Here is a 14194-nt window from a genome sequence, read left to right as displayed (position 1 = left end):
TATTTCCTTCCCTTTACGTGATTGGAGTGTGCATTCTGGCATTGCGTAATGTCAGCGGTATGTTTGGCGCTACAAAAACAGTCAATACATTCATACATGAACAGATGTTATCAACAAAAATAAACGAGGATTTGGTTTCTGTAGACTTTAGGGGGGGGGGGCATGAGGAGACCAGGGGTTGAAAGTGAACACCTTTAACTGCCCCCTCCCCCCACCACTCACAAGCAGGAACAGAGAACCCCTGTCCGAGCGTTCCCTGCGCGCAGTGCTGTAGCCGGGCCCTTACCTCCATGAACAGGGGCCATCGGTGCAGAGCGGGTTGTGCTTCATGGCAGGCGCAAGGAGAGGGGGTGCGTCGGTCTCCGTTGAGGCTGCAGCCCCGGTCTCCGGCCTGATCCACCACCGCTGCCGCCCGCAATGCAGCCACCTCCGCTAGGACTTGGTGCAGCTTGCAGTCTGTCCCCTTCTGGACTGTCCTCTGTTACTCTCTACCATTCACCCCCCTATTGCTTTCCCTGGCTGGCAATTTTTCATCTTAAAAGACATGTGTGCTTGTGCCCCCTCTCCCACATATCAAGCTCAAACTCCTCGAGGGGGATGGGGTGAGGCAGCGCAAAACAGGACAGAGAACGGCAAAAACCAGCATGGCTTATAAACATTCAACGCCACACCCCATCTGGGTAAAACAGGTTTCACATTGAAAATGTGGCATGGGTCGTTTCCTTGTTGTTTTATAGGGCAGTGTTCACGGTATTTTTGTGGTAACCATGGAAACACCACGGGAGCCCAAGCTGCATGAGACACGCGGGTGAAACCTGTAATGAGAACATTCTAGTCTCTTTCAGGCACTCCGACGTAAAGCAATATGCATTCAAGAAATAAGCAAAGTGATAAAGGTACAACTTCCTGCCTTAAACTCGCCTCCCCTCCCCCTTTACGATACACACGCATTAAATGTGAAACTTGTTCCCCATGTTTAGGTTTGTGCACAAACAGGGGTAAGCTTCTGTCAGTAAACGTCTGCTCGGTCTGACAGCTATCAATGACCCAACGCAACAACAAGTAAAGATCTGTTGAATCGACCACGTTAACAAGACGGAAACTTCTGTTGAAGGATGCTACGTACCTTGTGTCTGCCAGACCTTGACATGTGTACTTTAGAATGTACCACAGACTGAATGGGAGAAAGGCGGCACAGCCACTGAAACTGCAACTACTTTGTGGGAGCTGTACATCAGCCAGCACTGAAACGAAATCCTGACTCCACCCTCAGGGGAGGGCTCAGAAAAAAAAGTGGTCCTCGCCCGGCGTCTCCCCACCACTGCATGTCACTTCCTTCCAAAGCTGTGATTAAGCACTGAAGGGAGGGTGGGTGTAACCGCTGCTGATGTAATGCGTTGCCACTCGTTCACCCCTCCCCAGTAAAGTAAGACGTGGAGGAACTGTAAACCGTTTTTATTTAATTTCTGAAAACTAGAAAGACTGCCTGGAGCCTACGACGCTTTTGTGATTACTATGTTTTATTGTTGTTGTTTTTTTACTATTTGCCGCCGTCGCCTGGTTTGAGTTCTTACTGTTCTTGGCAGTAAGAACACACGCTCTCTTATAACCGTGGCGAGATTAAGAGCAGGTCAGAGATGCGGGAGAGGCAAGCACACCACCGCCTTTCTCAGAGGCAGAGCAGAAATGCCTCGGAGAAACGCAGCGTCCTTTTCGGATTCGGGGGCGTGTTTTGCTGTTGTCTCCTCCTTGAGACTTCTCGCAAAAAACACGCCCCCCGATCCGAAAAGGACGGGGCCTAATCGGAGTGACTGACCTCTTCTCCAGTGGCTGGCCAGCATTTACGAGGCCAGCCAATGGAGAACAGGGGAGAAGAGGGGCGGGTTCAAGCCCCTCTTCTCCAAGTCATTAAATCTCCGACTTCCGGTTCTGCCTTTCGGCAGACCGGTAGTCCTCGACCTAAAAAACCCTCGTAAAGGATCCAAAGACTGGGCATTTAACGCTTAGCACCAGAAAAAGACCACTGGACAAGCCTGCACCAGCTCCACCACCAAAAAGGAGAGACTTTGCCACCTCCCCTTTGAGGATTCCTTCACTTCCTCCTCCTACTTCTCCCCCACCCCATCATTCCCCAACCCGAGGACACAATGGGCTTTAACCAGCTACTCCATAGGGCTCCCCACTACCACGGGGTTGATCTCCACACTGACCCATTGGAGGAGGATTTCCTCTTAGACACATTTGACACTGCATAGAGGTCCACCTCAATTCTGCCCATGCTTAAGGGGGTTATTAGGCACCCACCAGAGGTCTGTAAAGACCCAGTTAGGGCCAGGGTCATCAACCCTCGCATTGAGAAGAAATATAAGGCCGCCCCAACAGATCCAACCTACATTAGAGGCCCCGCACCACTAGACTCCCTGTAGCCTCCAATGCGAGGAAACGTGCCAATTCTCAGGCATCAGGTGAGGCTCCACCGCCAGAAAAGGAGTCTAAACTCCTGGACACCTCGGCAAGCGGACGGCATCCCAGGCGGCCAACATATGGCTCATTGCTAACACCCAAGCGCTTCTAGCCAGATATGATAGGGCACATTATGACGAGCTGGAGTCCATAATGCAACACCTCCCTGACAAATACAAAAATAAGGCCAATGAACTAATTCAGGAGGGTAAAACCTTCACTAATACCTCCATTAGTTGTGCCCTCGATACAGCTGACACCGCCTCCAGGGCAATAAATACCAGCGTCCTTCTGCGTAGGCATGACTGGCTACGCATTTCAGGGTTCAAACCTGAGGTTCAGAGTTCCATCCTCAACCACCCCTTTGATGAGAAACACCTGTTTGGCCCTAATGTCGACGTAGCCCTCGAAAAAATGAAAAAGGACACAGACACTGCAAAATCTCTGGGAGCCTTGCAGCCGCAAGCTCCCAGACTTTCCTTTCGTCGCTCATCCTTCAGAAGCACCCACAGAGGCTACTCCTCTGATGGCCACTCCACTTCTTACAAGGCTCCCACCCAATCTACCTTTACTAGAGGTTACCAAAGAGGCGGTTACAGGGGGAACAACAACAAAGGCAGAGGCAAAAACAACAACTCCTGCTCTACCACCACCCCATGACTTTCCTCCACTTCCCCCAGACCATTCCACTCCACTCCAGTCGGGGGAAGACTTCACCAATTCCTCCCTGCCTGGGCAAACCTCACTTCAGACAGGTGGGTGCAACAGATAATTCAATCAGGCTACTGTCTCGAACTAACATCTACTCCCCCCCCCCCCCCCCTAAACATAGCACCCAAACAGCGTCCAATGTCACAAGAACATCCGTTACTGCTAAAGCAGGAGGTAATCTCCCTTCTACAAAAAAATGCAATAGAACCAGTTCCTCTGCACCAACAAAACAAGGGAGTTTACTCCCTCCTATTTTCTCATACCAAAAAAGGAATGCTCTCTGAGGCCTATTCTAGACCTCAGACCCTTAAACCTATACATACACTCAGACCATTTCCACATGGTCAAACTTCAGCAGGTCCTCCCTCTGCTTTCACAGGGCGACTTCCTTGCTACCCTAGACCTCAAGGATGCCTATTTCCACATTCCCATTCACAACGCTCACAGAAGATATCTCAAATTCATAGTGGATGGTCAGCACTATCAATTCAAAGTACTCCCATTCGGAGTCACCACAGCACCAAAAGTGTTTACCAAGTGCCTAGCGGTGGTGGCAGCACACCTAGGAAGCAAAACCAAAGGAAATGATGGACGGATGTGAGAAAGTGGCTCTGTATATACTGTTCCCTAATAGGTACAGGGTGTACAGAGTCCACAGTCCCCCAGGGTTTGACAGAGGTTAAAGTTAGATATAACCTTACTCTCTAAAGTGGTAGCATGGTCGAGCAGTAAGGCAGTACCAGAGGACAGTGCAAAGCATTTGTTGTACACACTCAGTCAGCAAATGGTCTCACACACTCAATAACTGAACTCTAGGCCAATGATTTATATATAAAAAAATTATGTTTGTTGTATTTTAGAACCAACACTTGGATTTAAAATATACTTTCTCAGCATGAGATGTTTCATATAAATACTTTTGCAATATGCAATTGGCTTTTGTAAACAGTTATAAGTGGTTGCAATGCCAACTATATTTTTAAACCAAACAATGCATTGAGCTCAATGATAAATTCAAGTTATTTGCAACAGATTACTTTTTAGATTACTTTTGGAATTCCTGGACTGGATCCTAGATTCAGTCCTGGGTCAGTATTCAGAATCAAGTGATGAAAGTCGACTTAAGTACTGTAATGATTTTTAAACAATATTTAGCTATTTTAAAAGTTGACACTTAGAAAATATTTCAGAAAAAACAGTCAATGATTCCCTATGGAAGAAAATGCAGGTACAGTACGTTCTCGGTACTTTTGTAATCCAGTACTGGGTGCCTAGACTCAGTACTGGGAGCTTTATCCAAAACAGGTAAGCAATTACGTTTTCAGATATCATACGATTTTTGAAGAATTTTTGAAGAATATTTAAAGATTGCAGAAATCGACACTTAGAAGAAATTTCACAGAAAAACAGTCAGTTTCCTATGGAAGAAAATTGGGTTAAGGGTAAGTACAGTTGTAGAGAGTCAGTGGTGGGCATCAAGATCCAGCACTGGGAGTTCACCTAGGAACAGGTGAGTAAATTCGTTTTTGCCACTCGGCTGATATTTGGTGAATATTTGAAGATTTGAAAAGTCCACACTTAGAAGAAATTTCAGGAAAAAGCCAGTCAATGTTACCCTATGAGGAAAATAGAGTTTGCGGTTTAAGGGTAAGTACTCGACCGGCAGAGTTGAGGTTCTGGGCACAGACTCGGGGGTCTCCCAGGGTCAGGTAGGTACAGTTTGGTTCACCCTCAGCGGCTCTAGGGCGGCCGGGTGCAGAGAGAGTTAGGCCCAATGTTATCCTATGAGGGATAGGGGGGCCTTGTTTGGTGGCTGCTGTCTGGCAAGCCACGCGGCTGTGGGAGCTGGGCTCCTGGTCACTTACTCAGGGCAAGTGGGGTTGTAGGTAGGTGTAGAGTTTTCACTGCCAGGGCCACTCTGGCGGCTGGGTGCAGAGTGCTTTTGAGCCTTCGGGCGCTCAATGGATTTCAATGGGAAATCTCCGGTTTGGGAAAAGACTGCAAGCTCGGGGACGAGGACTCTTCAGGTGCCACCATCACTTTGAGAGGTAAGTTGGGTAGTTGGAGGATAGGTAGGTACCCCGGGATTGGACACAGAGGGCCGTGGGGCGCCGGGTGCAGGGGTGCCTTTTGGTGTCGGAAAATCTTACCCTCTGTTGATCGCGGTTAGGGTGGCACACTGCTCTGAGGCTGCAGGCTTCTTCAGGATTGTCGAGGGGGGTCCTTGGGTGCCGGACTCGGGGTCACAGTCGCCGTGGGGTCGTCGTCGTGAGTTTAGTTCACTCCGGCAACGGCCAGGCTTGGCTGGTGCAGAGTGGGCTGGGATCGCGGTTCCGGGCTGCTGCCAGGGGTGAAAGGTAGGTTCTGAGTAGAGCCTCTACTCATGGGAGTCCCAGGGAATCAGAGTTCAAAGGTAGCCAGGTCCTCCGGGGTTTGAGGTTGCTGGCCACGGGATGCTGCGCAGGAGCAGGAGCAGGTTCGAGGGTCGACGGCCGGTAGGGCTGGGGCCAAAGCAGTTGGTGTCTTCCTCTTTTTAGCAGCTGCAGGGCAGGTCTTTGTTCTTCTTGCTCTTATTGTAGTTTCGAATCTGGGATCTGGAGAAGGCAGGTTCAGGGTGCCCCTAAATACTAGATTTAGGGGCGTTACCGGTAGGTGAAGGACGGGGACCAATGGGTCCCCGTCCTGGGGTGGGTACACCCCCTATCCTGCCTCTCTCCTGTGGGAGGGGGGCAGTAGCCTAGTCCTGATAGGGTAGGGCTCCCCATCTTCAAGATGGCGAGAGCCCGGAGATGTGCTTCACCTCGCCTCCCCCACCTGAGCGGTGGGGTTGGCAGGCTGGCACATCCCCTGTCCTTATTTGGGGTTTCCGGCCAGAGCTTCCCGCCAGAGTGGGGGGTTGCAGGGGCCTGGGGAACCTCACAGAGGCGGCATGCCTTTGAAGCTTCCCCCTGCCCATCCTGGGGGAGGAGATTTAGCACCTCGCCCAGGATGTGCATTGTTGCAGGACCAGGAGAGCAGGGGCTCTCCTACCCAGGGGTCCGGCAACATGTCTGCTGGGTGGCAGCCTAGGCAGCCTCAGAGCAGACGTGGATTGTAGGTTAGGTTTAAGGGGGCACCTCTAAGATGCCCTCTGGGGTGCTGGGTACATTAAATCCCACACTGGCATCGGTGTGGGTTTAATGTGCTGAAAAGTTTGATACCAAACTTCCCAGTCTTCAGTGTTGCCATTATGGTGCTGTGGAGTTCGTGTTTGACGAGCTCTCAGCACCATGTACTTCTTAAATGGCAGCACTGCAGTTACAGGGCTCAGGAATCGACCTGGGCACTGTAAGGGCACAGGGCTCCTGCTCCTGTGCCCACACCATTGGCATAAGGCACCCAGCTAGAGGGGTGACTGATGTATGCCATGGCAGTGTAGGTGATGGGCATGGCACACAGGGATGTGTGCCATGTCGACTTTGTTTTGGTGGACACCTCAACAAAAGTTACTCCACGTCAACCACCTGGAGTTACTAGCCATATTGCTAGCCTTAAAAGCATTTCAAAAACACGTATCAGGCAAAGCTGTCTTAGTCTGCACGGACAACATGACAGCCATGTATTGTATACAAAAACTCTCTGCAGCTCTCTCAGCTGGCACAGAACATATGGAGGTGGGCTATACCTCAGAACATTTTTCTCCTAGCCCAAGATGTCCCAGTAGTCCAAAACACAGTAGCCGATCTGTTGAGCCGTCAAACATAACAGATCCACGAGTGGGAACTTCATCCGCAAGTTCTTCAACCGTTTTTTCAAATGTGGGGGCAATCACAGATAGACCTCTTCGCCACCCAAAAAAACGCCAAATGCCCAAGCTTCGCTGCCAGATATACTCACCCATTGTCCAAAGGCAATGCGCTATGGATGAACTGGTCAGGCAGATTTGCGTATGCTTTTCCGCCTCTCCCACTCATTCCACTAGTGGTGCGCAAACTACAGCAACACTCTTTAACACTCCAACTGGGGCCAGACAACCATGGTACACCACATTGCTGGAACTCTCCGTTGTTCCGCACCAAAAATTACCCCTTTCTCCCATGCCTCTTAACCCAGAACCATGGAGAGATCCAACACCCAGACCCGGCTCAACCAACCTAGGGATCTGGCTCCTGAAGTCCTAGAATTTGGTTACCTTATCCTTCCTCCTGACTGTATGAACGTCATTAAAGAAGCTAGACGGCCTACCACTAGAGCATACTATGCAGCCAAGTGGAAACTATTTGTAATCTACTGTAATAACAGCACTGATCCCCTAGATGTCTATCCAACACATCATAGGCTACTTACTACACCTCCAAAGATGCAACTTAGCCTACACGTCTATCGGACTGCATCTTGCTGCCATAGCAGCATATCTACAAAATCGACAACAGCTATCACTTTTCAGTGTACCTGCCATAAAGGTCTTTATGGAGGGACTCAAAAGAATAATTCACCCCAGAGTACCAACTTCACCTGTGTGGAATTTAAACATCGTTCTCACAAGACTAATGGGGCGTCCATTTGAACCTCTACATAAATGTGAGCTACAATTCTTAACATGGAAAACTGCTTTCCTAGTAGCCATTACTTCTCTACGAAGAGTTAGCGAACTACAAGCACTAACCATTCAGGAACCCTTTCTGCAGATGCATCATAATAAAGTTGTTCTCCGAACTAATCCTAAATTCCTCCCTAAAGTCATTTCTCCCTTCCACCTCAATCAATCTGTGGAGCTACCTGTATTCTTCTCGCAGCCACAAAGTCGCAGAAAGAGCTCTTCACACCTTAGATGTCAAAAGAGCACTGCTGTACTACATAGAGAGAACACAACCTTTTCGTAAGACCAATTAACTATTCGTGTCTTTCTCACCACCACACAAAGGCAACCCCATATCAAAATCTGGGATAGCTAGGTGGATTGTCAAATGCATACAAAGCAAAACGTACATTATCTGTTCATCCTAAAGCCCACTCTACACGAAAGATAGGGGCTTCAATGGCATTTTTAGGGAACATTCCCTTAGACGATATCTGCAGAGCAGCTACATGGTCTACACCGCACACATTCATAAAACACTATTGTGTAGATGTGCATACTAAACAGGCTAGTGTGGGCCAGGCTGTACTCAAAACACTATTTCAAACTACTGCAACAGATACTGGTGGTCGCTGCTAGGAGGGGGATACTGCTATACAATCTATGAATAGTGTGTAATCTGCAGCTCATGTGCCTCGAACGGAATATGCTACTTACCAGTATGCATCTGTTCTTGGCATGTAGAGCTGCATATCTACACACGCCCACCCGCCTCCCTTTATCTGTTCCAGTACTATCTTATTTACATACAGCATAATTGGGCATCTTTCCTGCTTCTTACAAAGCTCCATCATTTCCCTGCTGGCGAAAAAAAAGAATCTGAGGATGGAGCCGATGCCCATGTGCACTATGATCCAAAGGAGGAGTCGCCTACCTCGTGACTTCCAAAGACTTTCCAAGACAAACAAGTGCAAACATCCGGGCCCAACACCAGATGGCGATCTATGCATAGTGTGTAGATCTGCAGCTCTACATGCCACGAACAGATGCATACTGGTAAGTAGCATTTTCCTTATCAAAGACTGTGTATGAACCCTGTTTTCAGAGTTAACAGGATTACATGAGCTGATTTACCATTAGTCTCAAGAACTGATGGACTGTAGTGTGGCAGCTCCTTTCCACTCCTTCAATTCAGATTTACTTTTTTTGAGCAATGCGTTTAATGTCCATGAAATTAATGTAGTGAGTGCGCAGTTAATTAATCTCACCGCTCACCTTATGCATTCTAGGTGTGCCTTTGTCAGGGGCTTTTTCTGGAAACTGTGGACCACTTTGCAGATGGCTGTCTTTTCTGCAGCTGCTGTGAGCATGTTCGGCATTAGCTTGGTAAGTACTTACTTTGAGCTCCTAACGTTAGCAGCCCACCTCTTATCAGGGCACGTAAATGCAGTCACCAGTTCACTGCAATGCATCCAACTTAAACTGTAAAGCCCAGCACTTTTTAAGTGCATTAAAATCAATCTTTATTAGAATGTCTTAAAATCCACGGCAAATATGAATCTTCCTTCCCCAGGCAGAGGCCTGGAATGAAAGGGGTATTGCATAAGAGGGAGCTAAATCTGGATGTCTTAATGCAGCATAATTTCCCAAATCCGACAATTTGGAGTTCTTCATGCCTATTATTTCTGGAAGAAGTCGATCCTTTAATTAAACACTGCGCCAAACACACTGTTTCAGTGACCTCTTACCAGCTTCAATAGTAAGAAATACATTTGATCTATTATTGCCTTACAAGCCAAGCTTTAGTCAGTTATTACTTGTAGGAAAATGGGTCATTAGTTGTGTGGCCTGCACAAGTAATGGGTACACACTTATCCAGTAGTTGGAGCCAAGCACCTCTTTGTATTGCTTGACTCTCATAAAGTAGCGATGCAGAGCAGTCCAAGACTTACTAAAGGGAGGTTGTGTGGGCTATTAATCTCCATTCACAGATCCAAACAATAACACCCAATAAACGATTGTCCAGTCTGTGCTTTTACTTTTGATAAAGGAAAAAGTACACCTATTGGCTGATTGTGGGCCTTTGTGAAAGTTTTAGTGTTACTCGCAGCACCGTCCTACGCTGCAATTAACCTTAATACTTTTGCAAAGGCCCACAATCAGCCGCGCACTACTGGGAAAAGGAATGCAGTAAATCTAAAGCATGACGTGTGCTTTCAGATTCTGAAAGCACACTTCGTGTTTGAGACTCTGCATTTCTTTAATAGTGCACGGCTGCAGGGTTGATGGTGGGCCTTTGAGAGAATATCCTAGCTGCCAAGGTTTCAGATTGCTCATGTGTGACATATTCATTATCTGAGGGTAATTATCAGTGACATTCAACAACTATGAGTCACTTTCTTGCTGTCAAAAATCCAGCAATGACAACAAGGGAAACACAAATATTGGGCATTACACCCTCACTGAGACGTCAGACTTTACATAGGAATAGCATAAAGGTGAGGCATGTGACAGGCACCAGGGTACATTCATGCTATTATATCAGTGATTGTAAAATATTTTGTGAATCTATAAGCGATTTATAATTACAGCTTTGCTCAAGGCAGCCACCCTTTTGTATGATATACAAGAGGAACCTTAAGATGGCCACTGCAACTTGGCTTAAGGGCAAGCCTCCCATTGACTTAAAAAATAAAGACTCAAATTTGAAAAATTGCTGATTTACTAAATGTACTTAATAGAATACTACTATTTTATTAAAGTACTGCGGCTAGAAAACCTGATAGTGAATAATTCAACTTATGCAAACCAATGAACAATTCGATGATGCCGAATAGAGTAGATGGCTACAGTTTGTGCGTTGACACACAAAAGTCCTAGAAACTCGTAGCTGAAAGTGGAAAAAGCGGGCTATTTGACAACTAACTGAAAGGAAATATCACACATGATTGACTTGAATGCCTGTGTCCAGTAAGGCGCTTCAAGCAGAGACTTTGCAAGTGCATTTAAAATGAACACTCACTCTGAGGCTGCAGGTGCGGGTGGGTGCATCAAAGCCACAAGATGAACACTCATGTTCGAGGCATATGAGCTGCAGTATTCATAGTGTTGCATTGATCGCCATCTGGTGTTGGGCTTGGATGCTTGCACCTTGTTGTTGTCTTGGAAGAAGTGTGTAGTAATCTGCTTTAATTAAGTAATCCATCTGTCCTGCCTTTGTTCCCTGTCTGATGCCCTTACAGTATGATGTCATTTGGAATGTGAGGAATGTTTGTACTGATGGAAGGGCAGTTGGAGAAGATGGGCTGAGAGCCAGGAGGCTGCTCCTGGTGGGGCTTACATTGAGACTCACATTGGAACCTATTAAGATGTAACTGAAGAATAAATAACTTAATACTAGATTTGTCTACGAGACGTCTTTCATTTCTACAAAGTCTTTTGTAGTCACGAGATGGGTGACTCCTCCCTGGACGATATTGTGCATGGGCATCAACTCCATCCTCAGATTTGTTATTCCCCCCATCGGGTTCGGATGTAACTTCAGCGCTCTGGTTCGGTACCGTGTTTTCCTAACCTTTCGACTCGTAAACCATAGCAAACTCGACTGTATTGTTTTAGTTTGCGTGCCTTTCGACGCGCTAACCCTAATTCGATTCCGGTCCTCGACACGGGTCGCTGGGCCTATCGACGTCATTCGGGCCTACGGCTAATAGAAAGGACTCCATTCAAAAAATGCCCCCAGTGTGGAGCTAAATCCCCGCACAGCGACCAGCACAAGGTCTGCAACCTTTGTCCCTGCCTGAACACGAAGAAAAGGATTGCCAAGCCTGTGCCTCCTTCCATCCATGAAAATGATCCGTGATCGCCAGGCTCGACGACACATCGAGGCACAACAAGCTGCAACGGTGCCCGAAGACATCTTCGATGAAGGCCCCGATGTTCCAGAGGCAGAGGATTCAGAGGAGCTCGACATCGTATCTGAATCAGATGAGTCCGATGACCACATCACTCCAGGTCAACGAGTGAGTACAACTGCCCCTGCCCCAACCCCACCCGACAAAACAAAGGCTCCGGTCAAGACTTCGCCTGAAGGCCTTAGTCTCGACTGAAAGAACTTCAGAAGCCCGCCTCCAGGCCCGGCTCCGAAGACAAAGGAGAAGCCTTCCGGCAGCTCGGGACCGAGCAAGCCGCATGTCGGTGCCCCAAAAACACCGTCGATGCCGATAGTGGGAGCCCATCCTACTCCCTCTGTCCCCAAAAAGGCCACGCACCGAAAGAACAGACGGCCTCGGATCCGAAAAAACATCGACAACCTTTCGGACTTGACACCGAAGCCGAAGGACTCAAACCCCTTCTAAGGCTCCAGATCCGAAATCAAAACCATGTTCGGAACCGTAAAGGTCGGCGCCGAAGGGAGATGCTGAAGAGGAAGAACTGTTTTGCCTGGATTCTATCGATCCAAAACAAAAAAAGATTGCATGTGGACCAACAGGCCATATTATCAATATCCCGCGGAACAAGAGGAAATTGGACACCCCACACATCCCTGAGGTGCCTGTAAAGAAAAAATACTGTGCAACTTCACCATTAAGACCCTCTTCTCCTGTTCTTCCTACTAAACCTCCTTCTCCTCCAAAGTCTCCCATACATCCTCCATACTCGCCACCACCACAGGATGATGACCTAGGGGATGGGGTGGAATAATGACCCTTACAATGATCCTGATGATGACACTAACATACCACAAGAAACATAGGTCGACTACAATGACCCTGTAGATCCTCCAGACCTTCCTGATACAGATACATTCCCAACAAGGCCATCTCTCCCATATGACAACATTGGGTTTAGTCAGCTCATTGATGTATATCATGGCGTCCAAATGCATTCAGACCCCACAGAGGAAGATTTCCTCGTAGACACTATTGCACAGTCAATAAGGACAGTACAAACATTACCCATGGTGAAAGGTGTCATCAAACATGCTCCAGACGTCTTCAAAGACCCTGTCAGGACCAGGATTCTCAGTCCTCGGATTGAGAAAAAATATGAACCCGCCCCTAATGATCCCACCTACATTAAAGGCCAACTCCCCTTAGATTCCCTGGTGGTGACCAATGCTAGGAAGTGTGCCAACTCTCAGACCTCCAGTAATGCTCTACATCCAGACAGTCTAAATTACTAGACACTTCAGGCAAAAGAGTTGCCTCCCAGGCAGCTAATCACTGGAGGATAGCTAATGCACAAGCATTACTTGCCAGGTACGACGGGGCTCACTTTGACGAGCTTGAGAGCCCAATGCAGCATTTACCTAACCAGTACAAGGCCAAAGCCAATGATCTGATTCAGGAGGACAAGTTGATAAACTCATCCATTGAATGTGCCCTCGATGCAACAGACAATGCATCTAGATCAATCAACACTAGTGTGTTATTACGAAGGCACGCATGGTTGCGCATTTCTGGGTTCAAACAAGAAGTGTAGACTACTATCCTGAATCAGCCCTTCAATCAGGAACAACTTTTTGGCCCAGCTGTAGACACAGCCTTAGAAAAAATGAAAAAGATACTGAGCCTGCAAAATAAATGGGAGCATTACAGTCTCCATCTACACGGGGCTCTTTTTGTCGCTCCTTTTATTGTGGCGCATCCAAAAACATCGGCACACACTGCTTCCTCCTCCTATAAAAGTCCCGCACAAACATCCCCCAACAAGGGATAGTTCAGAGGCAGGTACAGGGGAAATAATAACACTCGTACCTCCCCTACTAACAAACAGTGACTTCCCTCCACTACCTCCAGACCATTCCACTCCGGTCGGAGGAAGACACTCCCAGTTCCTACCTGTCTAGAATTCCATCACTACAGACAAGTGGGTAAGACAAATTATCCAGTATTGTTACTGCCTGGAACTTACTGCAAATCCCCCCCAACATACTACCCAGTCAGCGTCCAATGTCCACGGAACATCTAACGCTCCTCAAACAAGAAGTTCTCTCCATGCTTCAAATGCACGCAATAGAAACAGTTCCCCTAGAACTTCAAGGGACAGGGGTTTACTCCCTGTACTTTCTAATCCCCAAGAAGGATTGTACTCTCAGGCCAATACTGGACCTCAGACCTCAACTTCTACATACAGTCGGATCATTTTCACATGATCACTCTCCAACAGGTCCTTCCACTGCTTCAACAAGGCGACTTCCTTGCCACACTAGATCTCAAGGACGCCTACTTCCATATTCCCATACACCATGCTCACAGGAAATATCTAAGGTTCACAGTGGACGGCCAACACTATCAGTTCAAGGTTCTCCCATTCGGAGTAACCACAGCACCCAGGGTCTTCCCCAAGTGTTTCGTGGTAGTGGCCGCACGCTTGCGGAGGCAGCAGATCCATGTGTTCCCATACCTGGCCGATTGGCTGATAAAAGCCAAATCGCACAGTCAGTGTGTTCATCACACT

The 14194-nt window shown here is 47.7% G+C and overlaps 1 protein-coding gene across 1 annotated transcript in view; it reads left to right on the top strand.

Annotated features, from left to right (window-relative positions):
* The window catches only part of LMF2 (lipase maturation factor 2), a 197991-nt gene that overhangs the window by 113489 nt on the left and 70308 nt on the right, over window positions 1-14194 (top strand). Inside the window, exon 9 of the mRNA XM_085653752.1 lies at window positions 9022-9118. Within this exon, the coding sequence (XP_085509878.1) occupies window positions 9022-9118 (97 nt within the window). The remainder of the gene's footprint in view (window positions 1-9021; window positions 9119-14194) is intronic.

This window comes from Triturus cristatus, chromosome 4_1, assembly GCF_964204655.1.
Source record: "Triturus cristatus chromosome 4_1, aTriCri1.1, whole genome shotgun sequence".
Classification (NCBI taxonomy): Eukaryota; Metazoa; Chordata; class Amphibia; order Caudata; family Salamandridae; genus Triturus; species Triturus cristatus.
This window is presented reverse-complemented; position numbering and strand designations above follow the sequence as displayed.